The 27,917-nt window shown below is 45.3% G+C and overlaps 1 protein-coding gene across 1 annotated transcript; it reads right to left on the reverse strand.

The window, feature by feature from the left end:
• Positions 1 to 107: 107 nt before the first annotated feature.
• On the reverse strand, positions 108 to 19,869 carry LOC144612187 (zinc-binding protein A33-like). Its single transcript, XM_078431744.1, has 7 exons — positions 19,798 to 19,869; positions 12,105 to 12,398; positions 11,918 to 12,013; positions 8,264 to 8,497; positions 7,034 to 7,056; positions 5,859 to 5,977; positions 108 to 881 (listed from the first exon to the last, which is right to left on the reverse strand). Exons 1-7 carry the CDS (start codon positions 19,867 to 19,869, stop codon positions 349 to 351), a joined length of 1,371 nt encoding a protein of 456 aa, XP_078287870.1. The 3' UTR covers positions 108 to 348.
• Positions 19,870 to 27,917: the final 8,048 nt, after the last annotated feature.

Genomic DNA, 27,917 nt, shown 5'->3' on the forward strand with positions numbered 1-27,917 from the left:
GGGACGCGGAGAGAACTCAAACACGGGTTATTTTTTTAAAGACTTTATTAAACGTCAAGTTAAAGGTGAAGAGTTACAAACGTAACTGGGGAGTGTTGTAGAGCAGAGGGATCTAGGGGTTCAGGGGCATGGTTCCTTGAAGGTCGAGTCGCAGGTGGATAAGGCGGTCAAAAAGGCTTTTGGCACATTGGCCTTCGTCAGTCAGAGTATCGAGGGTGGAAGTTAGGAGGTGGTGTTGCAGTTTGGGGATTAAATGGGAGCCGTTCAGCGCCGACCTGTTGTCCACCGGGTTTCTGCCCCACAGCCCCTGAGCACCGCTCCTGACGCTGGTCCCGGGACCCGACCCTTTTACACACCCGGAGCGGAACCGGAGCAGATTCTCAGCCAGTGGTCTACATCCCAAGGCAAGAAGAACGGATAAAGTTTCCCCGTGAATTTATTCCCAGTGAAGGTGTGGAGATGGGACTTGGTGGCCGCGTCGTAAAATGAAACTGTCCCGGACTCGTAACTGAGATAAACTCCCACCCTCCCGGGGATGGGACGGGCGGGGAGAGGGGATGGAGGGGAGGTGAGTGCTTCAAACTTGTCACCCACCCGCCAGATCCTCCAGACTCCAGTCTCCGGGGTCAGTGTGACCCCTCCCTTCCTCTCCACAGACTCTGCGGCGACTCCCAGACTCCAGCCCTCACTCCCCGCCACCTCCACCTCCCAGTAATGTCTCCCCGATGTGAACTCCTCCGATCCCAGCACACACGGCCGGTATGCAAACCTCTTCCCGGTGTCAGGGAGACTCCTCTCGGTCCGGGTCCGTCTCACCCTCTTCCGATCCTCAGACACCTCGAGCAGCGCATGCGCTGTTTCCACATCCAGGGTGACGGAGACTGGGGGGAGAAGCAGAGAATCAGAGAGTCCCCGGGGGGGGGGGGTCGGGGGGAGACTCGGGCAGCGCGGCCCCGGGACCGGGGGAGAGGCCGCTCGGCCTCAGGCACAGGCGGGCGGACAACTGAAACCCTGCCCGGGGTTTCACCCACGACCACATCGGGGGGACAACAGACATCTCCCCCCCGGAGTTTTTAATCCAGGGACGGCGAGGGGAATTTCGTGAGGTGGGGGAGGGTGGACGGGGAGGACGGGTGCGGAGAGTGAGGAGGATTGCGAGATTGCGGTGGTGAAGGAGAAACGAAGCGGGTTATTCAGATATGGAGGCAGATCGGAGCAGGAGGATATAGAGGTGAGCGGTAATTTGAGGTTGTTAAAGAGGAGGTAGAGGTGGGTGGTGGGGTCGTCATGATCACAGTGAAAGGGGGCAGACACGAGGGGCCAGATGACCTGCCCCTGTTTCTATGAGTGGAGGGTGAGAGAGAGAGGGAGGGGTGGCTTGGACCATGGAAGGAAGCAGAGGTTGAATGATCGGGTGTTGGACAGAATGGGTGGAGACTTGTGGTTGTGGGGTCGTTGAAAGAGAGCGGATTCACGGGTGGATTTGATGGGTGTGTACAACTAACACACTGATCTCATTGTGAACCAATATATGAACTTCACTGAGGGACTTGACAATGTTCCGCGTGCAAGGCTGGTCCAGAAAGCGAAGGCAGGTGGGATCCAAGGCGAGCTGGTGAAATGGATCCACGTGGCTTGGTGGTTGGAGGTAGAAGGTATCGGTAGAAGGATGATTTTTCTGCTTGGAGGTCTGTGGCTGATGGTGTGTAGCTGAGATCGGTGCTGCAACCTTTGCTGTTTATGTTATATGGTCATGGCTTGGATGTGAATGTGGGAGGTGTAATTACTAAGTTTGGGGAGGAAGCAAAAATTGTGGATCGTGGGGAAGGTTGTCAAAGTCTGCAGCAGGATGCAGGGTAATTATCTAAACCTTATTCTCCATGCAGGGATATCAAATCATGAGAGTGCAGGTTTATATTGAGAGCAAAGAATTTTAAAGTATATCTGAGATTTAGGTTTTACTGGACCCAGCAGATTGGCTGAGAAGCTGCTGGAACTGGGGCTTAGCACCCCTCTGTGTGCCTGGGTCCTGGACTTTCTCACTGCCAGGCCCCAAGTGGTCAGGATGGGGAACACACATCTAGCTCCCTCACCCTGAACATAGGATCCCCCCATGGTTGCGTCCTTAGCCCCCTACTGTGCTCCCTGTACACTCATGACTGTGGGGCCAGGTTCAGCTCAAACTCCATCATCAAGTTTGCTGATGACACTGTGGTGGTGGGCCGAATCTCCGACAATGATGATAAGGCCTACCGGGAGGAGGTGGCTGATCTGGCACTCTGGTGTCAGGACAACAGCCTCCTTTTGAATGTCACTAAAACTAAGGAGCTGATTGTGGACTTTAGAAGGGCTCAACATCCAAGGATGTACACGCCACTGGAGATAAATGGGTCTACTGTGGATAGGGTGAGCAGTTTTAAATACTTGGGAGTCCACATCACAGAGGATCTGACATGGGCAACGCACATTGCAGCACTGGTGGGTAAGGCAAAGCAGCGCCTTTACCACCTTAGACAGCTGAGGAAATTCAGAGTGTCTCTGAGGATCCTTCAGTGCTTCTACTCTGGGGCTGTAGAGAGCATCCTGTCCGGTAACATTACAGTCTGGTTTGGGAACAGCTCGGCCCAGGACAGGATGGCCCTGCAGAGAGAAGTGCGTTCGGCAGAACGCACCATGGGAACTACACTCGCCCCCCTGCAGGACCTATACATCAGGAGGTGCAGATCGAGAGCAAGCAAGATTATGAGGGACCCCTACCACCCCAGCAACGGACTGTTCCAGCTGCTACGGTCAGGCAAACACAGCAGAGATCGGCGCTGCAACCTTTGCTGTTGATGTTATATGATCATAGCTTGGATGTGAATGTGGGAGGTGTGATTAGTAAGTTTGGGGAGGAAGCAAAAATTGTGGATCGTGGGGAAGGTTGTCAAAGTCTGCAGCAGGATGCAGGGTAATTATCTAAACCTTATTCGCTTGCAGGGATATCAAATCACGAGAGTGCAGGTTTATATTGAGAGAAAATAATTTTAAAGTATATCTGAGATTTAGGTTTTACTAGACCAAGTGGACACGTTGGGCCAAACCTCTTCTGCATTGGTACAGCACCCTCTCCCCCCCCCCCTCTCCCCCCCCCCCTACCTCCCTCACTCTCCCCCCTCTCTCCCTCCCTCTACCCTACCTCCCTAGGAGATAGATTTAAACTTTAAAATGTGGAATAACTTAAAAAATATAACACCGATTTCAAAGAAACTTCTTCCATTAGCACCAAAGGGATGACGGTGAGTAAGGTGGGCTTAAAATCGTCATGCTATCGTGGACCATTTTCGCTCTAGTTCCAGAACAAACAAACAAACGAGAGGTTTAGTACATAGATTTACACTGAGAGTGGGTGATATCTGGAACATGCTGCAGAGGAGGTGGTGGAGTGAGATATCATCAATATATTGGAGGTACTTAAATAGGTGAGGTGCAGAAGAATGCCGATGGAATGTGGGCAAATCAATTCGTATAGCTGGGGAAAAGACGGTCATGGACACGATGGGCCGAAGGGCCAGACTCTGTAATGTACAACCATGGCTCTCAGCTCCAAGAGCACTGAATGACTGAGTCTCCACAGCCACCGGTGCAGGGTCGTTTACCCAGCCTCTGCGTGCAGTAATGTCTCCTTATCTCTGTGCTACACGGTGCAGCCCACATTCTGAGAGAGTGCCCGCATCTCCAGACCCCTCTGACAGGGGAACCATCCACCCTGCATCCAGCCCACTGAGCCCTGTAAGAACTCTGTGTTTCACTAAGATCCCCTCTAATACACCCAAACACTCGAGTACACAGGCCTAGTCTACTCAATCTCACCCCACACAGCAAACTCATTGTCCCAGGCACGTATTGTTAATCTTTGCTGCATTCCCTCTGTGTCAAGTCTGTCAATATATCGGTGCACAGGAGGAAAGGAACACCAGAAAACAGGAGCAGGATTTGGATCCGCTCCTCAGGCTTGCCCCTCCATTCAATGTGATCATGGCTGATCTAAGCTGGCACCAATTCCTCTTCTGTGTGAGTTCCCCATCATCTTATATTTTCAATCTATCAAATATTTATTTGTAGCCAAATTGCACGTATCCAACATCTCAGCTTTTTACCACCACCCTGGGCACAACATGCCAGATATTCACTGCCCTCCGAGAGATGCAACTTTTACACACCGCATGGGAGGCCGCTCTGGAAGGTTGGATCTGTGGCTTTAAACTAAGTAGTGGGGGGGAGGGGTTAACAAATTGTGAACATGAAGATGAGGTAAAAGGGAATACAGGAGATATTGCAAAAGACTCTCGGAAAAATGGGAACAGAAGTTCTAGAGGGGAAAAGAAATTAAGGGCAGGGCCAATTGTGAACGATGTGAGAGGGGAGGTAAATACAGAAGTTAAAGTGTTGTACTTAAATGCGCGTAGTATAAAAAATAAAGTGGATGAGCTTGAAGCTCAGTTAGTCATGGGCAAGTATGATGTTGTAGGGATCACTGAGACATGGCTACAAGAGGACCAGGGCTGGGAACTGAATATTCAGGGGTACACAACGTATAGAAAAGACAGACAGGTGGGCAGAGGGGGTGGGGTTGCTCTGATGGTAAGGAATGATATTCATTCCCTTGCAAGGGGTGACATAGAATCAGGAGATGTTGAATCAGTATGGATAGAAATGAGAAATTGTAAGGGTAAAAAGACACTAATGGGAGTTATCTATAGGCCCCCAAACAGTAGCCTCGACATAGGGTGCAAGTTGAATCAGGAGATAAAATTGGCGTGTCAAAAATGTAATGCTACGGTGGTTATGGGAGATTTCAACATGCAGGTAGACTGGGAAAATCAGGTTGGAAATGGACCCCAGGAAAGAGAGTTTGTAGAGTGCCTTCGGGATGGATTCTTAGAACAGCTTGTACTGGAGCCTACCAGGGAGAAGGCAATTCTGGATTTAGTGTTGTGAACTGTGAACTGTGAACTGGGCCAATGGGCTCAGGAACGGCAGGTGGGATTTATTCATGTGAAGGTGAGGCGATGCACTTTGCTGAGACAAACCAGGGCAGGACATACACAGTAAACGGGGAGCTTTATAGAACGGAGAGATGTCGGGGTGCAGGTACATAGTGCCATGGAAGATGCAACGGTGACAGGCAGGGAGGTGAAGAATGTGTTTGTCGCTCATGCTTTCATAGGTCAGGATATTAAATACAGCATTTGACACAATGAGGTTGTGTGTAAATTGGAGAGGGTGCAAAAGGATCTACGACAATTTCATCAGGTCTGAAGGGAGACGTTGGACAGGCAGGGACATTTGTCTTTGGAGCCCATCAGGGTGCTTTAACAGTTGTGTATAAGATCTATATAAGTTGCACAGATGAGGTGAATAGCCATAGTATTTTACCCAAGGTCGGAGAGTCTAAACCTCGAGTGCATCAGTTCAAGGTGAGAGTGAAAACAGTAAAAAGAAGCAGGTTTTTCAGTCAATGCGTTGTGTAAGTATGGAACGAACTGACAGAGGAAATGGTGGAGGGAGGTACAATGACGACCATTTACAGACAGTTTGGTGGATACGTGGATCAGAAACACTTGGAAGAATATGTGTCAGACTCAGGCAAGTGGGACAAGCTCGGTTGGGCAACTCGGTTGGCATGGTCATGTCGAGTCAAAGGGCCTGTTTCTGTGTGACACAGCTCTCTGACTCTGTGATGCTTTTCTGCAGCTGTGTTTGGTGGTAGATCAAATCTTCAATTTCCCTTCAGTCCAAAATACCATTAATGCTTGCATCTACGCATTACTTAAAGATGTCAGAAACAAGAACAATGGAAAAGGTATAAGCTTTACCTTGCTTGATGGCATCAGATGCTTCTGCCAATACCGTGTTGTACAAAAAAGGAGTTTCAAACTTTTCAAGCAGCAAGTGACCATCTACCACCAACTGTGGTTTGGCTTCAACACCAACTCTGCAAATATTTAACAGCTGGTTATAAACTGAGCGTTAGAAATATATTGGGCTGTTCAACAAAACAATAGACAATATACAATATGTGCAGCAGGAGGCCATTCGGCCCTTCGAGCCAGAACCTACATTCAATGTGATCATGGCTGATCATTCTCAATCAGTACCCCGTTCCTGCCTTACCCCCATACCCCCTGACTCCACTATCCTTAAGAGCTCTATCCAGCTCTCACTTGAATGCATCCAGAGAACTGGCCTCCACTGCCTTCTGAGGCAGAGAATTCCACAGATTTACAACTCTCTGACTGAAAAATATTTCCCTCACCTCCGTTCTAAATGGCCTACCCTTATTCTTAAACTGTGGCCCCTAGTTATGGACTCCCCCAACATTGGGAACATGTTTCCTGCCTCTAACGTGTCCAACCCCTTAATAATCTTATATGTTTCAATAAGATCCCCTCTCATCCTTCTAAATTCCAGTGTATACAAGCCTAGTCGCTCTAGTCTTTCAACATATGACAGCCTCAAGCTCATCCACTTTATTTTTTATACTTCGCGCATTTAAATACAACACTTTACCTTCGGTATTCACCTCCCTTTTCACACCTGTTACAATTTGCCCTGACCTTGCTCTCTTATCCCATCTAGAACTTCCCTTCCCATTTATTCAAGAGTCCTTTACAGTTTCTCATGTATTCGCTTCCCCTTGAACTCCATCTTCATATTCCCAATTTGTCAACCCCTCCCCCTCACTACTCAGTTTAAAGCCACACATGCAGCACTAGCAAACCTGCCTGCCAGAATGTTGGTCCCCCTGCTGTTAAGGTGCAATGTTACAATGTTACAATGAGGTGCAATGTTACAATGTTACAATGAGGTGCAATGTTACAATAAGGTGCAATGTTATAATAAGGTGCAATGTCACAATAAGGTGCAATGTTACAATGAGGTGCAATGTTACAATAAGGTGCAATGTTACAATGTTACAATAAGGTGCAATGTCACAATAAGGTGCAATGTTACCAAACCTTACAATGTTTCCGTCAAGAGCATGTCCTACCTTCGCTTGCGACCAGCTTCCTCCTGAAAGAAATAAAACACAAATCTGAATTGACTGAGATGTTCCGTCCTCATCCCGACAGCGGGAATTTCTCCACATTTCCACAACCCTCTGATAATTCCCATTCCCCAACTCTTATCACCGCTGTCATGCAGATAGAAAGCGGACATTACCATCGAGACGTAGAACGAAGGGGGAAAGCACAAGGAATGTTCATGAGAATGACGCCATAACTGAGAGGATGGAACTCAATGCAAAGATTGGGCAGGTTGTGGGATTTTATCAGGAGAAAATGTCAGGAATGATGAGAGAGGATTTAAGTTTATCGGTGGATTTAATTGGGTGAGAATGAAATAATATCTCTAATCGATGGGAGAGCAAATATCAAAGCTGAAATGTAACGTGGTCTTCAACAAATACTGAAAGGAATGCAGTCATGAGAACATGGACCTCACTTGCATTGGAGGGACTGAAGCCAACAGCAGAGATAATTTAAGGGCGAGCGGGATAAACACGTGAGCACTTTGGAATTCGGGGTATTGTTACCAGGTGTGGTGAGTAGATGGGAGGGATGTTGAGTGGAGCTGAAATCTTGACTGGATAGGATGGGCCGAATGGCCTGTCTATGATGTAGAGTGGGATGTCATTCTATGGTGAACAAAGGTGGGTAAAACAAACCGAGCAAATTCCCCCAAGGTGACCGCCCACTGCTGATGGGAACCGGATGTAGATGATCAATCTGCTGTGTGCGCCACGTTCTAGATTTTAATGTTAATCCCCACACTGTGGTCATGGCTGATGCAGCCCAGGACTGAACTCCTCCGCTTTGTCCCATCCCCTTTGATTTCAATTCCACAAATTTTCAAAAATGTATCTGTCTCTGGTATAAATACATCCAACAGGTTAAACCTCTCATAGTCTCCTGGTTGAAGAATCCCAGAGGTTTACTGCCCTCTGTCCATTCGTGGTCCTTGAGATCAGATATAGGATCACCCGGGTTGTTCTGAACTCCACAGAATATAAACACCTCTCTACATTACGGCCAGGCAGTCCTGAGATCCCATAGATTATGCGGGAGGCCAATTAGTTTGGGAACAACTACAACTGGAACAGATGAAACATTAACCCAGTTCTGAATTACTGGTAAAGGCAGCATTTATTTCAGAAACATCCCCCACCATTTTGTGACTGTGCACTTTCACTTCGCCAGACTGTAGTGTAACCCCTCACCTTCAGAAACACCACATTGTCCTTTTGATCCATCTGCTGCTGCAACTTAAAGAGTTCCTCCTGAATGGAATTTAAATTCTCTTCAATTTCTCGAAGATTTTTCTCCATTGCATTTAGAATCTTCTTCTCTTCCTCCCGGATATCTGCCAGTCCTCGCTGCTCTTTCTCAGTGAGAATCTGGTGCAGTTCAGCAAACTGGGATTTGATCTTAGACTGAAGGTTGTGTGATTGTTCCTGTGAAATGAAAGGTGAAGATCAATATTTCATCAAGATCTCAAAGTGTGGAGTCATGCATTTTGGTGGTAGGAATAAAGGCATAGATCAATAGTAAGGAAAGCAAACTCTGTGCCAGCATTTATTCAAGAGGGCTTGTATCCAAAAGCAGGGATGTGATGTTGAGGCTCCATAAGGCGCTGGTAAGGCCGCATTTGTAATATTGTGAGCAATTTTGGGCACCATATCTGTGGAAAGATGTGCTGGCTCTGGAGAGGGTCCAGAGGAGGTTTACAAGAATGATCCCAGGAATGAGTGGGTTAACCTATGAGGAGCGTTTGTTAGCACTGGGCCAGTACTCGCTGGGGTTTCAGAGAATGAGGGGGACCTAATTAAAACATACAGAATAGTGAAAGGCTTGGATAGAGTGGTTGTGGAGAGGATGTTTCCACTAGTGGGAGAATCCAGGACTCAAAGTCATAGCCTCAGAATTAAAGGACGCTAATTTAGGAAGATGAAGAGAAATTTCTTTGGTCAGATGGTGGTGAATCTGTGGATTTTTTTTGCCACAGAAGGCTATGGATTTTTTTATGGCAAAGATAGATTCTTGATTAGTACAGGTTTCAGAGATTATGGTGAGAAGGCAGGAGAATGGGGTAAGGAGGGAGAGATAGGTCAGCCATTATTGAATAGCGGCGTAGATGCGATGGGCAAAATGGCCTCATTCTACTCCTATTCCTTATGACTTTAATTCCCTGCTGCCTATTCCTTTTCACGTACCCATTAATTCTCATTCATCCGCCCACAACCCACCTCCGCAGGAATAATTTACAGTCACCGATTCACCTTTGAACCAGCATGTATTGGGCACCAAAGATACTAGAGGAGCAAGATAGACCACCCGACACGTAAAACCGTAGTTGGTCATGGGTATATTTCAGCGCCATTTTAGTAAACAGATTCTGTGTGCCAGACTGGGCTGTGTTCACAACTCTCTGCGATTTGTTCGTATATAAAATGTTTGCAAACAATTATTTTTGTTCTTCTTCTTGGATAAGTTAATGGTTGACACCTATGACTATTTCTTGACGAGTTGCTGCTTCATGATCTTTAAAATTTGGATGTTACTGATTGAATATTTGCACTAGAGATCCACTCTATCTGTATCAGGCCAGTTGATCATGTTTTAATGAACTGTTCTTCTTTGCTTTCTCTGTTAATTTTATTTTCACCTCCACGAGCTGTATCTCTTTTTGCTTTACTTTAGAAAGTCATGGAAGCAGAGATTTGGCATTTGCCAACAATAGAACTCGACTGTATCCACAATATAATCGAAAAGACATTTAACTTTATAATTAGAGCCAAGAAAATTTGAATTGGTGAATTGATTATTTAAAAATCCTTGACAGCCACTAAAATGACCAATGCTGCCTGATGTGGTACAGAGCACGAATCCAATTCAAATAGACACAGTGGTGGAGTAAATCACCGGGTCAGGCAGCATCTCTGGAGGAAAAGGATGGGTGATGTTTCATGTTGGGACCCTTCTTCAGACAAAGGAGGGAAGGTGAAGTGCTGGTATAAATCAGGACATGATCATTTCATTGGTTAGCTGATATGCGAAACAGTGCAACCCTGTACATCTTGCACACAAAATGATGTAAAACTTACCATGAATGACAGAAATAAAAGGTGTTATCCTTGTTTTATGAAATTCATTTTTGAATGATGTAAAATTGAAGGGGGTGCAATATACTGCTAACCCACAAATGTATCGTTATGAGATACTCACATTTAAAAAATCCATTAATCACAACAAAACCTAGAAGGTGCCTATGTTATTTGACCAACTTATCGGTTAAATTTAAATATGAATTTTTTACAGGTTGTAGGATTGTGGGTAAGTATCGTGTCAATGCCTGTAACTCATTTTTCACAAAACTGAGGGTTAGCACTATATTGCACCGACCCCCTCAATTATATGTTAAATTCAAAACTAAACTATGGTGGTAATGTACATTCTTCATGTCTAAAGCTAGCACTTCTGTATAAGTGTATGTATGTATGCATTACATTTTATTACACTAATGTAGAATGAAAATAATGGAAAAATGGAGATAAGACTTTTCTTTGCCTTCCATCACAGTGAGGGTGTGCCTGGAGCAATCACTGTGATGGCTGTTTGTGTTAAAATTGTAATTGTGTGTCTTGTGTTCTTTATTGTTTACTGACGGACCCTGACGTGAGAGGACGCTGGCGCTATTTGTTCGCCGCTTCTCCGTCAGGACAGTTCGTTTGTTTCTTTTTATGTCTTGACTGTTTTTGTAAAGCGTCTTTGAGCATTTGGAAAAGCGCGATAAAAAATAAATGTTTATTATTATTATTATAAATATCTTAATATGTGTTCATAGTTATTTTATTCCCAATATTAGGATTTCTGGAAATAAGTTTGATGTCACTGATTGCGAATGTGTACGGGAAGGCCCTAATGAAATGTATGTGAGAGAACAGTGATCATGATAGAGAGAACCATGCGCTGAGAAGTGTGTGAATGACTGATTTTATATTTGTATATATATTTGTATATATTGGGTACAGGGAAAAAGAGAGAGAGAGAGAGAGAGATTGAAAGTAAAAAGGTTGCTAAACAAATAATTAGAGGAAATCACTAGAAAGTAACTTGACATATATCTATGTATATATATATACCATAAAGGTTGAATCCTTTATGGTTTATGTACATGATTTGAAAAATAAGATGAAAAGAGAAATAGAGTGTTGCTTTAAATCAAAGTTGCTTCTGATCCACGAGAAGGAACTTTGAGATCTATTTATCTCCATCTTGCCTCTCACACACAAACAAACACACATTCATATCTATACATATATATATATATAAGTTAAATTTGTGCTGAGTGTGTGTTTGAGCAATACAAGGGAAACTGCACAAAAGAGGGGACTGGGGAGGAAGGATGGGAGGGACATGGGCAGAAACAGTAAGAAAATAAAACCAGAGAAATTTAGCAGGGGGAAAACATTTTAAAATAAAAATAACAATAAAATGTGGGTTGATAGATGAGATATTTTCTGCACTTTGATGGGATCATCACACATACTGTTCCCCCACAACACTGATTACACAGCGAGAGGTGGGTTTTGCTTACTAAAATTATGTTACGTACTACACTTCAGTGGACGCAATTTCGACGGAGTGGTTCATTTTGCTCCTCTAGTATCTTTGTTGGGGACGTGGAAGGAATCCGCCACAGTCATAGGGAGAAGGCGTGAACCACACGGGCAGCGCCCGAGGTCAGGATCGATCCCGCTCACCAGAACTAGGAGACAGCAGCACTACTTGTGTCACTGCGCTGCCCTGTTATTACACACATCACAGGGATCAAACCTGCACAAGATCAGGAAATCGAAACTTAAAAGCCTCACCAGAACTCCAGAAATCTTCTCTTTCTGTTGCTGCTCCATTTGCTGGATCCCTGATTTATCTTTTGTGAGAGACTGGATGGAAGATTTCACCTGATCCTGCAATTGTGTTTGGGAATCAGAAAATTAAATGGTTGAACAGTAAAAATGGAATTAAACAATGATGCGATTAAAATCGGTTTGCTTTTACCTTGTGGTTTTCAACAGCTTCTTTAACCGGCATGAAGCTGTGATACTTGTGTTCCCGCCCAGCTGCACAAACCACACAGATCAGCTTCTTGTCAGTTTCACAAAACAGCTTCAGTTCTTCCTTATGTTCCTCGCAGTGAAGTTTACTTTCCTTCTCTGGAATTATTTCCCGATTCAGGCTCAGTGTTCGAGCTTTCTCAGCCAGTCTCGCCAAGGCCCGATTCACCCTGAGGGTGCGGTCTGTAAACTCCTCTCTACATTCCGGGCAGCAGTTTCTCCCCTCCCTGTCCCAACTCTGTGTGATACAGGAGCGGCAGAAGTTGTGCCCGCACTCCAGTGTAACCGGATCGGTGAAGAATTCCAGGCAGATGGGACAAACTATCTCCTCCGTTAAACTCTCGACCTGGTCTTTCGCAGCCATTGTAACTCCGCCACTTCCTGGTTCAAAACGCGTTCCCTTTGGCGCAGCTGCTGAACCCTTGCAGTATCGGGGCACGGCTGAGGGGAGGCGGAGCTCAGCCCCGTCAATCACAGCCCTGACCAGTAAGTGGATGCTATTTGATACAAACTGCCTGTAAATTTCATTCCCTTAAACTAAATACATCAGTGTTTCCCATCGTGAATTGTTAATTATATTAGGCTGCACAATGATATTATATCTACAGCAAACACTGTTATTTCATTTAACAGTCTCATGTGCAAATTTGAATTCAACTCAATGAGCCAATTATACTCTATTGTCACATGAACCAAGGGACAGTGAAATGCTTTGCTTTTGCTTGCAATCCGGTAAATACAGACATCCCCCAGGCAGTGCAGAGACAGTCACTACGTTTCTGGGGCTGAGAAAGTTGCGGGATGTTTATGGAACTGTCTATATTTCCCCGCAGCGGCGAACCAGGTCCCGCCGCACGAGGCAGCAGGCGCCCCCGCGCCGCCCCCCTTCCCTCTCGGCTCTGACGAGACCACATAGATTTTTGCACAGTGGGGGTCAAGGGTCATGTTTTATCACACAGGGTGGTGGGTGCCTGGAACGTGCTGTTGTCACATGAACCATGTGGTGGCATTGTATAGTCTGATCTGGGCTGAAGGGACTGATCTAGTTCTTTGTGGCCATCCACTAAACCGACAGGTTCATTATAGCTCCCATTCCCAGCTCCTCCCCCACAAACATTAGGTACTTGGACCGACCTGCAGTGCCCGCGTTTGGCCCATATCCCTCCAAACCTGCCCTATCCATGTATCTGTCCAACTACTTCGTAAACGTTGTGATAGTCTCTGCCCAACTACCTCCTCCAGTAGCTCGTTCCATATACCCACCACCCACATTGTGTTACCCCTCAGGTTCCTATTAAATCTTTCCACCCTCACCTTAAACTTATGTCCTCTGGTTCTCGATTCCTCTACTCTTGGCAAGAGACTATACATCTGCCCGATCTGTTCCTCTCGTGTTTTTTTAGTCCTCTCTAAGGTCATCCCTCATCCTCCTGCGCACCAAGGTAGAGAGTTCCAGCCTGCTCAACCTCTCCTGATAGCTCGGGCCCTTGAGTCCTGGCAACATCCTCGTAAAACCTCTTTCCCTCTGATTATGCGCACTCATTATTGCAATAACAGGACGTTGCATTGTCGATAAACCGCCGTTCATCACAGATGGGGATGTTTAGAATTGCACAACGCTCAGGTTTGTTGACTTCCCACCAGCGTCTGAAGCAATGGAAGCCTGATTGGGGCAGGCACTCCACCAGCACGCGCAGTGGAGGACAAGCCCATGTCAGCATCAAACACGCTGAAGTGGAAATGGCGAAGGGCATCAGGCTCCTTGGCGTAAATATCATCAACGATCTATGGCGGACCAACCACACTGCAGACACAGCCAAGACGCCACACCGACACCTGTACTTCATCAGTGGACTGAGGCAATTCGGCATGTCGCCAAACATGTGGTCAGGACAAGACAGTCTGAGCTATAGGCAGAGATTGAGTAGGTTGGGACTCTATTCCTTGGAGTGCAGGAGGATGAAAGGTAACGTTATAGAGCTGCATAAGGTCACGAGAGGAATAGATTGGGTGAACAGAGTCTCTTGCCCAGAGTAGGTGATTCGAGGACCAGACGACTTAGGTTTAAGGTGAAGGTGAAAAGATTTAATAAGAACCTGAGCGGTAACTTTTTGGCACAATGAGTGGTGGATTTGTGGAAAAAACTGCCAGAGGGTGTGGTTGAGGCAGGGACTATCCCACCATTTAAGGAGCAGTTAGACAGGTACGGCAAATATCATGCCGACTTCCTGTTCCTCGTGCTCTATTCATCCATGACCCAGATCCCTCTTAATATGTCCTATCCATGTACCTGTGTAAATATATGTTTAACTTTGCGATTTTACTTGCCTCAACTACTTCCTCTCGCAGCTCTTTCTACATACTAACCAACTTTTGCGTGAAAAAGTTATCCCTCGGGTTCTAATTCAATCTTTCCCACCTCAGCTTAAACTTATGTCCTCTGTTTTTCGATTCGCCTACTCTGAGCAAGAGACGGCATCTCACCGATCTACTTCTCTCAGCATTTCATACACATCTATAAGATCAATCCACATTCCCCTGCTCTCCAAGGAAGAGTCCCTGCTTGATCAACCTTCCCCCAGAGCGCAGGCCTTCATGTTCTGGCAAAATCCTTGTACATCTCTCTACACCCATTCTTGTGCCGCCTTGTTTCCCGGTGTTCGAAGTGTCGAAAAAGGATTGATTTGCGACTGTCCAAGTTGAATTCTCGTTGTCTGCTGTCGATGTTTCCATTGCGGATCACCTCTCGCCTTGGCCACTCAGGTAATGAAGTGAGATTCACGACTGGTCACTTGAAATGTAGTGTGTTTGGAAGAAGCTCCGATTTCTTTTGTCAGAGGGTGGTGAATCTGTGGAATACAATGCCACAATATGTTGTGGTGGTCATGTCAATTAATATTTTTAGGGTGGAAATTGATAGATTCTTGGTTGTACAGAGATTAAGAGTTATGAGTAGAAAGCAGAAGACTGGGATTGATGGGGAAAGATCGATCAGCCACAATAGATTGGCCGAATAGGTTTGACTCTGTTCATCACTTATCAACTTATGAACAAGAAAACTTTGAAGGCTGACGTTTAAAGTAAATGTGCAAATAAAATATCGCCACCCTTCAATGTGCACCTCCGCATGTCTCTGTGGCAGCGTACATATTTATTTTTTAACTATATATATATGCATTTACTTATCGACGAGCCTTCATTGCGATTAATGCATAATGGACCATATTCTCGCAATAATACTGGTCGAGATCCGTGAAGAAAAGTCGGTTGAAATTCACAAGGAAATCTGGCCTTTATTAGTGCAATAGCAGGCACTAATTGATCCAACTATATAACGTATTAGTCAGATATCAGCATGAGTTCAGTGTCCACCATAGTGTAGGAATAGGTGGAAGCATAGGAAAGGGTGCAGAGTTGATTCACCAAGATGTTGCTGTAAAGGCCTGCTTCATTTTTGTGGGTGTGATGCGAGCGGTTAATCTAATTTTACGGAAGCAGAGAAGGTTTAGAAGGGACGTGACTGAGGTGTCCAACGTTATGATGGGTAGACTCTATTGGACATGGGTAAACAAATCACCTGGTGGAAGTTGGACGAAGTAAGAGATCGGATCAGCAGGAGACGTTTTCACCCAGGGAGCAGTGATTACATGGACAACGCTCTCGGATGGAGTGTTGGGAGCAGATTCGCTTATATAATTTACCAACTACCAAGAAAAGCGCCAGAAACGTCAAGGTACAGAAACATACGGACCAAGTGCTGCAAGATGTGATTAATACGTCCAGTGCCTGGATAAATGTCGCTCTCCCTCTCGTCTTTTGTGAAGGCCAAGTGTCTGTGTCTCATGATGCAGAACACGCGTTATGTGTTACATAAGACTATCGCTGTGGACACGTGAGGTTTGAGTAGCACGCGACGTTCCACAGAATATAACTAATGTTGTACGGAACCTATTAATATAAATATCACCCTACTTCTCATCCTTTCTTCCAGCCAAATGACTGTGTCTCGTTATACAGAGTACGGGTTATCTGTTAACTATGACTGGCGGTACAGACATCATCAGATTTGGCATGACACTGAACACAAAGAATGCGGAACGTGAAGAACAAAACGGCCTCATTTCATATGCAACAGTGAGCAGAAATGAAATAAACATAATTACAACGTGTATTAACGACCAGAGACTAAGACAGTTGGTCATAGTGCAGGAAAACTCAGGTCCCTTTGTCTGTGTCTCCCAATTTGCTCTGTCGTTCATCTACTCTCGTGCAGCTACGCCAGTTGAGCATTGCAGGACGAACGAGTATTCCATGACTCTTCCACTTTCCAGGAAAAACGTACAAGTACTCTGCTACATTACTCACTGGGGCCCGACCATGCACCATGACAGTCGTTTCTTTCTTTCACTTCCTAAATCTCACATCTCACATTGTACTGCATTAAGCTCATTTAGTCATTCCTCGGCGCAGTATCACAGCTGATAAACATTCTGCTATAATCATTGATAACCAACCATGCGGACTTCAGTGGTATCTGCAAAATATACACGCACCGATCCCTGCATTAATTACCATTCGCCCTTCCAGAGCAGGCTGACTTCGAGAATTGTTTAATCTGCCTGCTGATCGACTTGTTATTCCAGAAAGTTTCAAGTTGTGGGACACGAGGGTGGGAACCAGAAAAGGGGTCAGCAGGTCCACGGCGTCACAGGACGTACAATGTTGCAATTTCCCACATTTTGTCCCAATCGCTTTGAACACTTCCGATCCATATACTTGCTCGATTTCAATGTTTTTGTATTTGCCTCGTCTACTTTCTCAACTGCTAATTCACCGAATAAAGACATTTGCATCTGGATAATAGCGGTAAAAGAATGGAAACACATTTGACAAGAACAAAAACGTGCGGAAGTTTCACACGATTCGTGAGCGACCTTTCAATATATTCCATAATCGATTTCCTTTAACTGAAAGGTCATAATTAAATGACGTTCAATCACACGTAAATATCATGTTGACTTCCTGTTTCTCATGTTCTATATACTTCTACTACAACTTCCATAATTTTCCTGAAGAACACAGTGGAACAGCAATGGCAGGATTATTTCATTCCAAAGCGGAAAAAAATTTCTAAGGCGGAATTCGAGCCAACCGTGGCTGGCAAGGGAAGTTGGGGATGGAATCAAACCAAAACAAAAGATGTATAACACACCTTAGAGTAGCGGGAGGCCAGAAGATTGGGAAACTTTCATAGGACAACAGAATGTAACAAAACGGGCAACACGGGCTGAAAAGATGAAGTACGAGTGGAAGCTGGCCCAGAATATAAAGGACAGTAAAAGCTTATTTGGATACGTTAAGAGAAAAAGAGTAGCAAAATCAAATGTGGATCCCTTGAAGGCAGACATTGGTAAAATTATTATAGGTAAAAAGGAAATGGCAGAAGAGTTGAACAGGTACTTCGGATCTGTCTTCACAAAGAAAGACACAAACAATCTCCCAGATGTACTAGAGGACAGAGGATCTAGGGGGATAGAGGAACTGAAATAAATTTGCATTATGCGTAAAATAGTATTGGGTAGACTAATGGGACTGAAGGTTGATAAATCCCCAGGGCCTGGTGGCCTGCATCCCAGGGTACTCAGGGAGGTGGCTCTAGAAATAGTGGACGCATTGGTGATCATTTTGCAATGTTCAATAGATTCGGGATCAGTTCCTGTGGATTGGCGGATAGTTCATGTTATCCCACTTTTCAAGAAAGGAGTAAACGGGAAATTAAAGACCAGTTCGCCTGACTTCCGTGGTGGGAAAGATGCTTGGAATTCGGGAAATCTTCTGGAATTTTTTGAGGATGTGACAAGTAAAATGAACGAAGGGTAGCCAGTGGATGTAATGTATCTATACTTTCAGAAAGCCTTTGACAAGGTCGCACAAGGGAGATTGGTGAGCAAAATTAGAGCACATGGTATAATGGGTAGAGTGTTGACATGGATAGAGAATTGGTTGGCAGACAGGAAACAAAGAGTGAGAGTAAACGGATCCTTTTCAGAATGGCAGGCAGTGGCGAGTAGAGTGCCGCAAGGCTCGGGTTGATGCCGCAACTGTTCCCCATATATATTAATGATTTGGATGATGGAATTAGAAATAACACTGGCAAGTTTGCAGATGACACAAAGCTGGGTGGCATCGTGAACTGCGAAGAGGATGTTAGGAGGTTGCAGGGTGACATGGACAGGTTGAGTGAGTGGCCAGATGCTTAGCAGATGCAGTATAATATCGATAAATGTGAGGTTTTCCACTTTGGCGGCAAAAACAAGGAGACAGAGTAATGTCTCAGGTGTCAGGTTAGGTAAGGGGAAGTGCAGCGAGACCTGGGTGTCCTTGTACACCAGTCACTGAAAGTTGGCGTGCAGGTACAGCAGACAGTGAAGAAAGCTAATGGCATGTTGGCCTTCATATCGAGTGGATTTCAGTAAAGGAGTAAAGAGGTACTTCTCCAGTTTTATAGGGCCCTGGTAAGACAACATCTGGAGTATTGTGTACAGTTTTAGTCTCCTAATGGGGGAAATGAGGCAGGGCAGCATAGATTCACGAGATTGATCTCTCGGATGGCGGGACTGCCAAGGGCCACAGTCTTAGAATAAAGGGAGGCCATTTAAGACTGAGATGAGAAGGAACTTTTTCACCGAGATTGTTGTGAATTTGTGGAATTCTCTTCCACAGAGGGAAGTGGAAGCCAAATCACTGGATGGATTTAAGAGAGGGTTAGTTAGAGCTCTCGGCAGTAGTGGGATCAAGGGATATGGGAAGAAGGCAGGCACCAGTTATTGATTGTGGATGATCAGCCATGATCACAATGAATGGCGGTGCTGGCTCGAAGGGCCGAATGGCCTCTTCCTGCACCTATTTTCTATGTTTCAATATTTCTAACTGCAGGACCACAAACTTCCTCATAACATACCTCCTCCGTTGTTGTTTCGGCCAAACACTGATCCGTATATTTCAACATAGGGTACAGAAAAGTACAGCACAAGAAAAAAAACCGTCGTCCCACGACAGCTTTGTCAAACATAATGCCACATTAAACGAATTATTTATGCATGCATATGATTCTTGTCATCGCATTGCATAGGCACATCTCCTATGCGTGCCTATTTCATCTGGCTTCACCGCCAGACTTGGCGTGGTGTTCCAGATAACTGTCACTCTCTGGGTATAGGCCTGGCCACGCATATCTACTGCCCTCTGCCCTCAATCCAATATCATCTAATATTTGAGTATCAATATTGCAGAAGACGTTTCCACTATCCTAACTGTATTTTCAAAATGTTAGAAACATCGGTGAAGTCTCCCTCATTTTCCTCCTTTCCCGAGAAAACAATCCAGGTGTGTCAAAACAATCCAGGTGTGTCAAAACAATCCACATAGTCCACATCCTCCAATAGAAAGCAGCTCGGAAGGCACACCCATACCTGCCTTGCCATTATCATCGACAAACCAATCGCGAATCCACCCGACACCACTTAGATCAATATAAGCAGAACAACTCACGTTGGATTCCACATTTTCTACCCAGGTCTCTCATCCAGGAAAAGTTTTACTGCAGAAGAATGGTCGTGACACTTTTCTTCCTTTACGGGATATTTCTGGTGTCTCAGACCGTTGTAAACGGTCAGTCGTATCTCGGCGAAGTTGGTAAGTATACACATATGTAGTTTCACATCTCTTAGCGTGCAATGCTATTAGACAATAGATAATGGACAACAGACAATAGGTGCAGGTGTAGACCGTTCGCCCCCTAGAGCCAGCACCGCCATTCAATGTGATCATGGCTGATCATTCACAATCAGTAGCCCCCCCTGCCTTCTCCCCATACCCCTTGACTCCGCTATCTTCAAGAGCTCTATCTAGCTCTCTCTTGAAAGCATCCCGAGAATTGCCCTCCACTGCCCTCTGAGGCTGAGAAATCCACAGATTTACAACTGTCTGTTTGAAAAAGTTTTTCCTCATCTCCGTTCTTACTCTCCAACTCTGACCCCTGGTTCTGGACTCCCCCAACATTGGGAACATGTTTCCTGCCTCTAACGTGTCCAATCCCTTAATAATCTTATATGTTTCAATAAGGTCTCTTCTGATCCTTCTAAATTCCATCGTATACAAGCCTAGTCGCTCCAGTCTTTCAACATACGACAGTCCCGCCATTCTGGGAATCAACCTAGTGAACCCACGCTGCACGCCCTCAATAGCAAGAATATCCTTCCTCAAATTTGGAGACCAAAACTGATTTAGATTTAGAGATAAAATGCAGAAACAGGCCCTGCGGCCCACCGAGTCCGCGCCGCACAGCGATCCCCGCACACTAACACTATCCTACACCCACTAGGGACAATTTTCACATTTCTCCAGCCAATTAACCTACATACCAGTACGTCTTTGGAGTGTGGGAGGAAACCGAAGATCTCGGAGAAAACCCACGCAGGTCACGGGGAGAACGTACAAACTCCGTACAGACGGCGCCCGTCGTCAGGATCGAACCTGAGTCTCCGGCGCTGCATTCGCTGCAAGGCAACAACTCTACCGCTGCGCCACCGTGCGGCCCAACATGCCATTAGTTTTCTTCATTGCCTGCTGTATCTTTATTTTATTTTTAAAAATATTTTTATATTTCAGATACAGCGCGGAAACAGGCCTTTTTTCGGCCCACCAAGTCCGCACCGCCCAGCGATCTCCGCACATTAACACTATCCTACGCACACTAGGGACAATTTTTTACATTTACCCAGTCAATTAACCTACATACCTGTACGTATTTGGAGTGTGGGAGGAAACCGAAGATCTCGGAGAAAACCCACGCAGGTCACGAGGAGAACGTACAAACTCCGTACAGTACAGCACCCGTAGTCAGGATCGAACCTGAGTCTCCGGCGCTGCATTCGCTGTAAGGCAGCAACTCTACCGCTGCGCCACCGTGCCGCCCCTGCAACGTATCTGCATGTTAACCTTAAGTGACTGATGAACAAGGCCATCCAGATGTCTTTGTACATCCCCATTTCCTAACTTGACACCATTCAGATAATATTCTTCCATTCCTGTCCTACCACCAAAGTGGATAAGCTCACATGTATCAACATTAAATTGCATCTGCCATGCATCTGCCCACTCAAACAACCTGTCAAAGTCACCCTGCATCCTCATAGCATCCTCCTCACAGTTCACACTGCCACCCAGCTTTGTGTTATCCGCAACTTTGCTAATGTTACTTTTAATCCCTTCATCTAAGTCATTAATGTATATTGGAAATAGCTGCGGTCCCAGCACCGAGCCTTGTGGTACCCCACTAGTTACTGCCTGCCATTCTGAAAGGGACCCGTTAATCCCGACTCTGTTTCCTGTCTGCCAACCAATTTTCTATCCGCCAGCACCTTACCCCCAATGCCATGAGCTCTAATCTTGCCCACTATTCTCCTTTGTGGGGAATCTTTCCCACTAATCTTCCAGTGTTGGAAGAGAGTTGATTTAAAACCGGTCTCTTTGCGCATCAATGTCAATTTCAAGGTTTACACGAAGCTACAATGGAATTCTATGGTAATTTATAAGCCAGCCACGAGAGCTCACATTAGAGAAGCACCTTATTGTCCCCATCCTCTCTTACTGGAAATACTTTACGTTTTGCTCGAGGAAAATGCAATGTGTAAGGACATATCTGCATGCTTCCATGGAAGGAAGCAGCGGATGAGGGTGGTAGGTTGCTTCTCGGACTGGAGGTCTGTGACGAGTGGTGTTCCTCAGGGTTCGATGCTGGGCCCGTTACTGTTTGTCATCCACATCAATGATTTGGATGAGAACATCCAGGGCAAGGTTAGCAAGTTTACTAATGAGAGAAAATGGGTGATTTTGCAGATAGTGAAGATGGTTGTGAAAGATTGCAGTAGGATCTAGATCGATTACCCAGGTGGGCTGAGTAATGGTTGATGGAATGTAATACAGATCAGTGTGAGTTGTTGCATTTTGCGATGTCTAACAATGGCAGGACCTAAACAGTGAGCGGTAGGCATCTGAGGAGTGCTCCTGAGGATAACAGAGCTTTGATGGCTCTGGGACTGTAGTGGCATCGCTCCTTGAAAGTGGAGTCGCAGGTAGATACGGTGGGTCAAAAAGGCTTTTGGCACATTGGCCTTCTTCATTTAGAGCATTGAGTATAGAAGTAGGGACGTGATGTTGCAGTTGTATAAAACGTTGGTGACACCGCATTTAGAATATTGCGTTCTGTTCAGTGCACCATATTATAGGAATGGTACTGTCAAGCTTCAAAGGTTTCAGAGACGATTTATGTGGATGTTGCCAGGACTACATGGTGTGAGCTATAGGGAGAGGTTGAGTAGAATGGGTTTCTATTCGCACGAGGATGAGGGGTTATCTTATTGAGGTGTATAAAATCATGAGAGGAATAGATCAGGTAGATGGACACTCTTGCCCAGAGTACGGGAATTGAGGACCAGAGGACATACGTTCAATGTGAAGGGGAAAAGATTTAATTGGAATCTGAGGGGTAACCTTTTCACACAAAGGGTGGTTGGTAAAAGGAAGAAGCCGTCAGAGGAGGTAGTTGAGGCTGGGACCAACGTTTAAGAAACTGTCAGACAAGTACATGGATAGGACAGGTTTGGAGGATATTGAATAATGGTAGGCAGGTGGGAAGAGTGCAGCTGAGACATTTTGGCCGGTGCGAGCAATAGACAATAGACAATAGGTGCAAGAGGAGGCCATCCGGCCCTTCGAGCCAGCACAGCCATTCAATGTGATCATGGCTGATCATTCTCAATCAGTACCCCGTTCCTGCCTTCTCCCCATACCCCCTGACTCCGCTATCCTTAAGAGCTCTATCCAGCTCTCTCTTGAACGCATTCAGAGAATTGGCCTCCACTGCTTTCTGAGGCAGAGAATTCCACAGATTCACAACTCTCTGACTGAAAAAGTTTTTCCTCATCTCAGTTCTAAATGGCCTACCCCTTATTCTTAAACTGTGGCCCCTTGTTCTGGACTCCCCCAACATTGGGAACATATTTCCTGCCTCTAACGTGTCCAACCCCTTAATAATCATACGTTTCGATAAGATCTCCTCTCATCCTTCTAAATTCCAGTGTATACTAGCCTAGTCGCTTCAGTCTTTCAACATATGACAGTACCGGCATTCCGGGAAATAACCTAGTAAACCTAAGCTGCACGCCCTCAACAGCAAGAATATCCTTCCTCAAATTTGGAGACCAAAACTGTACACAGTATTCCAGGTGCGGTCTCACTAGGGCCCTGTACAACTGCAGAAGGACCTCTTTGCTCTTATACTCAACTCCTCTTGTTATGAAGGCCAACATTCCATTGGCTTTCTTCACTGCCTGCTGTACCTGCATGCTTCCATTCAGTGACTGATGCACTAGGACACCCAGATCTCGTTGTACGTCTCCTGTTCCTAACTTGACACCATTCAGATAATACTATGCCTTCCTATTCTTACCACCAAAGTGGATAACCTCACACTTATCCACATTAAACTGCATCTGCCATGCATCCGCCCACTCACACAACCTGTCCAAGTCACCCTGCAACCACATAGCATCTTCCGCACAGTTCACCCTACCACCAAGCTTTGTATCATCTGCGAATTTGTTAATGGTACTTTTAATCCCTTCATCCAAGTCATTAATGTATATTGTAAATAGCTGCGGTCCCAGCACCGAGCCTTGCGGTACCCCACTAGTTACTGCCTGCCATTCTCAAAGGGACAAATTTATCCCCACTCTTTGATTTCTGCCAGTCAACCAATTTTATATCCACCGAAGGGCCTGTTTGGACCGAAGGGCCTGTTTCCACACTGTATCACTCTATGACTCAATGACTCATGTCATATCCGGGACATTAGGGGGTAAAGGAAATGAAGAAATTTTCATTAGGCGAGAAATAGTATTGGGTAGACTAATGGGACTGAAGGATGATAAATTCCCTGGGCCTGATGGTCTGCATCCCACGGTCCTTGGGGAGGTGGCTCTATAAATAGTGGACGCATTGGTGATCATTTTCCAATTTTCAATAGATTCAGGATCAATCCGGTGGATTGGAGGATACCTGATGTTATCCCACTTTTCAAGAAAGGAGCGAGAGAAAAAACGGGGAATTACAGACCAGTTACCCTGACTTCAGTGGTGGGAATGATGCTGGAGGCAATTATTAAAGAGTGCATTAATAAGACTAATAAGGGTGCATTAGGATAGCATTGAAAGGATAAGTCCAAGTCAGCATGGATTTATGAAAGGGAAATCATGCTTGACTAATCTTCTGGGTTTTTTTTGAGGATGTGACAAGTAAAATTGATGAAGGGGAGCCAGTGGATGTAGTGTATATAGACTTTCAGAAAGCCTTTCACAAGGTCCCATACGGGAGATTGGTGAACAAAATTAGAGCACATGGTGTTGGCGGTAGAGTGTTGACTTGGATAGAGAATTGGTTGGCAGACAGTAAACAAAGAGTAGGAGTAAACGGGAACTATTCAGAATGGCAGACAGTGGAGAGAGGATGTTAGGAGGTTGCAGAGTGACTTGGACAGGTTGAGTGAGTGGGCAGATGAGTTACGGATGCAATATAATATAGATAAATGTGAGGTTATCCACTTTAGCGGCAAAAACAAGGAGGCAGTTTATTATCTCAAATGTGTTAGGTTAGGTAAGGGAGAGGTGCAACGAGACCTGGGTGTCCTTGTACACCAGTCACTGAAAGTTGGCGTGCAGGTGCAGCAGGCAGTGAAGAGAGCTAATGGCATGTTGGCCTTCATAACAAGAGGATTTCAGTGTAGGAGTAAAGTGGTTCTGCAGTTGTGTAGGGCCCTGGTAAGACCAAATCTGGAGTATTGTATACAGTTTTGCTCTCCTAATTTGTGGAAGGACATCCTTGTAATTGAGGCAATGTAGGTTCACGAGATTGATCCCTGGGATGGTGTGACTGTAACATGAGGAAAGATTGAAAAGACCAGGCTTGTATGCACTGGAGTATAGAAGGATGAGAGGGGATCTTATAGAAACACATAAAATTATAAAAGAACAAAATTATACAAAATTAAAATTATACAAGCTAGATGCAGGAAATTTTTCCCAATGTTGGGCGAGTCCAGAACCAGGGGTCATAGTCTTCGAATAAAGGAGAGGCCATTTAAAACTGAGGTGAGAAGTAACTTTTCCACCGAGAGAATTGTGAATTTGTGGTATTCTCTGCCACAGAGGGCAGTGGTAGCCAAATCACTGAATGAATTTAAGAGGGAGGTAAATAGAGCTCTAGTGGAATCAAGGGATATTGGGAGAAAGCAGGCACGTGTTATTGATTGTGGACGATCAGCCATGATCACAATGAATGGCGGTGCTGGCTCGAAGGGCCAAATGGCTCCTCATGGACCTATTTTCCATGTATATGCCTATGTCTGTACAGCAGAAGCCATGCGGCGGCAGGTCACGAAGAGCATTGTAAATTTGTCATCGAGAAGGAGGGGAGGGGATGATTCTTGCTCCATGCTTGGGAAATAGTAAACAGAAGAGATTAAATAACATTATTGAACTGAGATGATTGTGCACAATTATTACGGCTTTGGATTTCAGAATATTGAGCGACTAGGAGGAAAAATTGCAAAAGGTCTTGTGAAAAAAATATATACATACGCAGATACAAACAAGAAATACGTGAAGGAATAGGCCATTCTTTGACTCTTTGTAATTGTGCCTGATGTAATCTGGACTTCATTGCCAAAATGTTTTTTTTTGTAACCAGATGACAATTGCTATGACACGTTAAATGGAACATGTCGGAGGGCGTGCCCTGCCGAAGAGAGGAAGGTCGATGTTTGCGCCGAGGGGAGAATCTGTTGCAAACCACCTAGATCTATCAGACATGACATATAACTGAAGCTATTTTCCCCAAGATCCTCCTTTCACTCGTATTGATCCGTTAACACGCGATATTCCACCCAGAATGTTTGCGCGGCGGTGCTAATACATAAAGGAGATTATTGATCAAGTTTCTGCTTCAATTTTGTGCTTCTTATTATGAGGCAGGTTACAGAACATTTCTTCAGTTACACCTATCTGTTCGATTTAATGCGGCAGTCGGAGCAAATTAAAAAAATAGTGAACCTTGGGCTGAGAAATACAAGAACTGAGGGTTTTACATATAGGAATTGAATGAAGGTATCTGGAAAAACGTACCTGGACGACAGGCAGCGTCTGATGAGGAGCTTTCCATCGAAAGGATATCTATGTTATTGGTTTCAGTTAGGGACTACTGAAATATGGAACATTGTGTGTTTTTAATGTTGCACAGATAGATCACCGCTAGAAAGCACAAACACGGGGAAAGGGAAAGGGGATTAAACGAGGGCAGTATACCTCGGTGGAAGTACATCTTTAAAACAGGTACTCGCAATTGGGAGCTATCGGGAGCGACGACGCTTCCTGTCCCAGTAGCATACAGGTCTGTGATTCGAATACTGCGTTGAGGCTCGACTGGCGAGACCGAAGTCAGGCAGAGTTATAGTAGTGGGTGACTCCAATGTCAGATGAGCGGACAGGAGATTCTGTGGCGACAGGCAAGACTAGAGGAAAATGTGTTGCCGCCCTGGTGCCAGGGTCCAAGTCGTCTTGGACCGAAGTGAGAATATCCTCGCGAGGGAAACCGAGCAGCCGGAAGTAGTTGTGCATGTAGGCACAAATGACGTGGGTAAGAAGAGGAAGAAGGTTCTGTATCGCTAGGATATGGATCTATGTAAGAAGCAGGAAAACAGGAATTCTCGCGTGGTTATTCCTGTGTTGCTTCCAGTACCTCGTGCGAGTGAGGGTGGGAACAGGGAGATAGGGGATCTGAATGTTTGACTGAGTTGGTGCAAGGGACAGGGATTTAGATTTCAGGATCACCAGAATCTCTTCTGGGGTCGGGATGACTTGTGCATAAGGGACGTGTTGCACCTTAATTGGAGGGGGACCGACATCAGAAACATAGAAACATAGAAAAAGGTTGTAGTAATAGGCCATAAGGCCCTTCGAATCAGCACCGCCATTCAAAGTGATCATGGCTGATCATCCGCAATCAGCACCGCGTTCCTGCCTTCTCCCCATATCCCTTGATTCCACTCGCTCTAAAAGCTTTATCTAACTCTCTTTTGAAAGCATCCAGTGAAACGGCCTCCAATGCCTTCGGTGGCAGGAAATTCTACCAATTCACAACTCTCGAGGTGAAAATGATTTTCCTCATCTCAGTTGTAAATGGCCTACCCCTTATTGTTAAACTGTGCCCCCTAGTTCTGTACTCCCGTAACATCGGGAACATGTGTCCTGCTTCTAGATTGCCCAATCCCTTAATAATTATGCACGTGTCTATGAGATCCCCTCTCATCCATCTAAATTCCAGTGGGCACGAGCTCAATCGTTTCACTCTTTCATCACATGACAAGCACGCCATTCTGGGAATTAACCTCGCGAATCCCTCAACAGCAAGATTGTCCTCCCTCAAATTAGGAGACCAAATGTGCACACAATACTCCAGGTGTGGTCCAACCAGTGTCCTGTGCAACTGCAGAAGGACATCTTTGCTTCTGTACTCAAATCCTCTCGTTATGAAGGACAGCATGCCATTAGCTTTCTTCACTGCCGACTGTACGCTCATTTTCAGTGACTGATATACAAGCACACCTCGGTCTCGTTGCACTTCCCATTTTCCTAGTATGACA

The sequence above is a fragment of the Rhinoraja longicauda genome, chromosome 43 (assembly GCF_053455715.1).
Source record: "Rhinoraja longicauda isolate Sanriku21f chromosome 43, sRhiLon1.1, whole genome shotgun sequence".
NCBI lineage: Eukaryota > Metazoa > Chordata > Chondrichthyes > Rajiformes > Arhynchobatidae > Rhinoraja > Rhinoraja longicauda.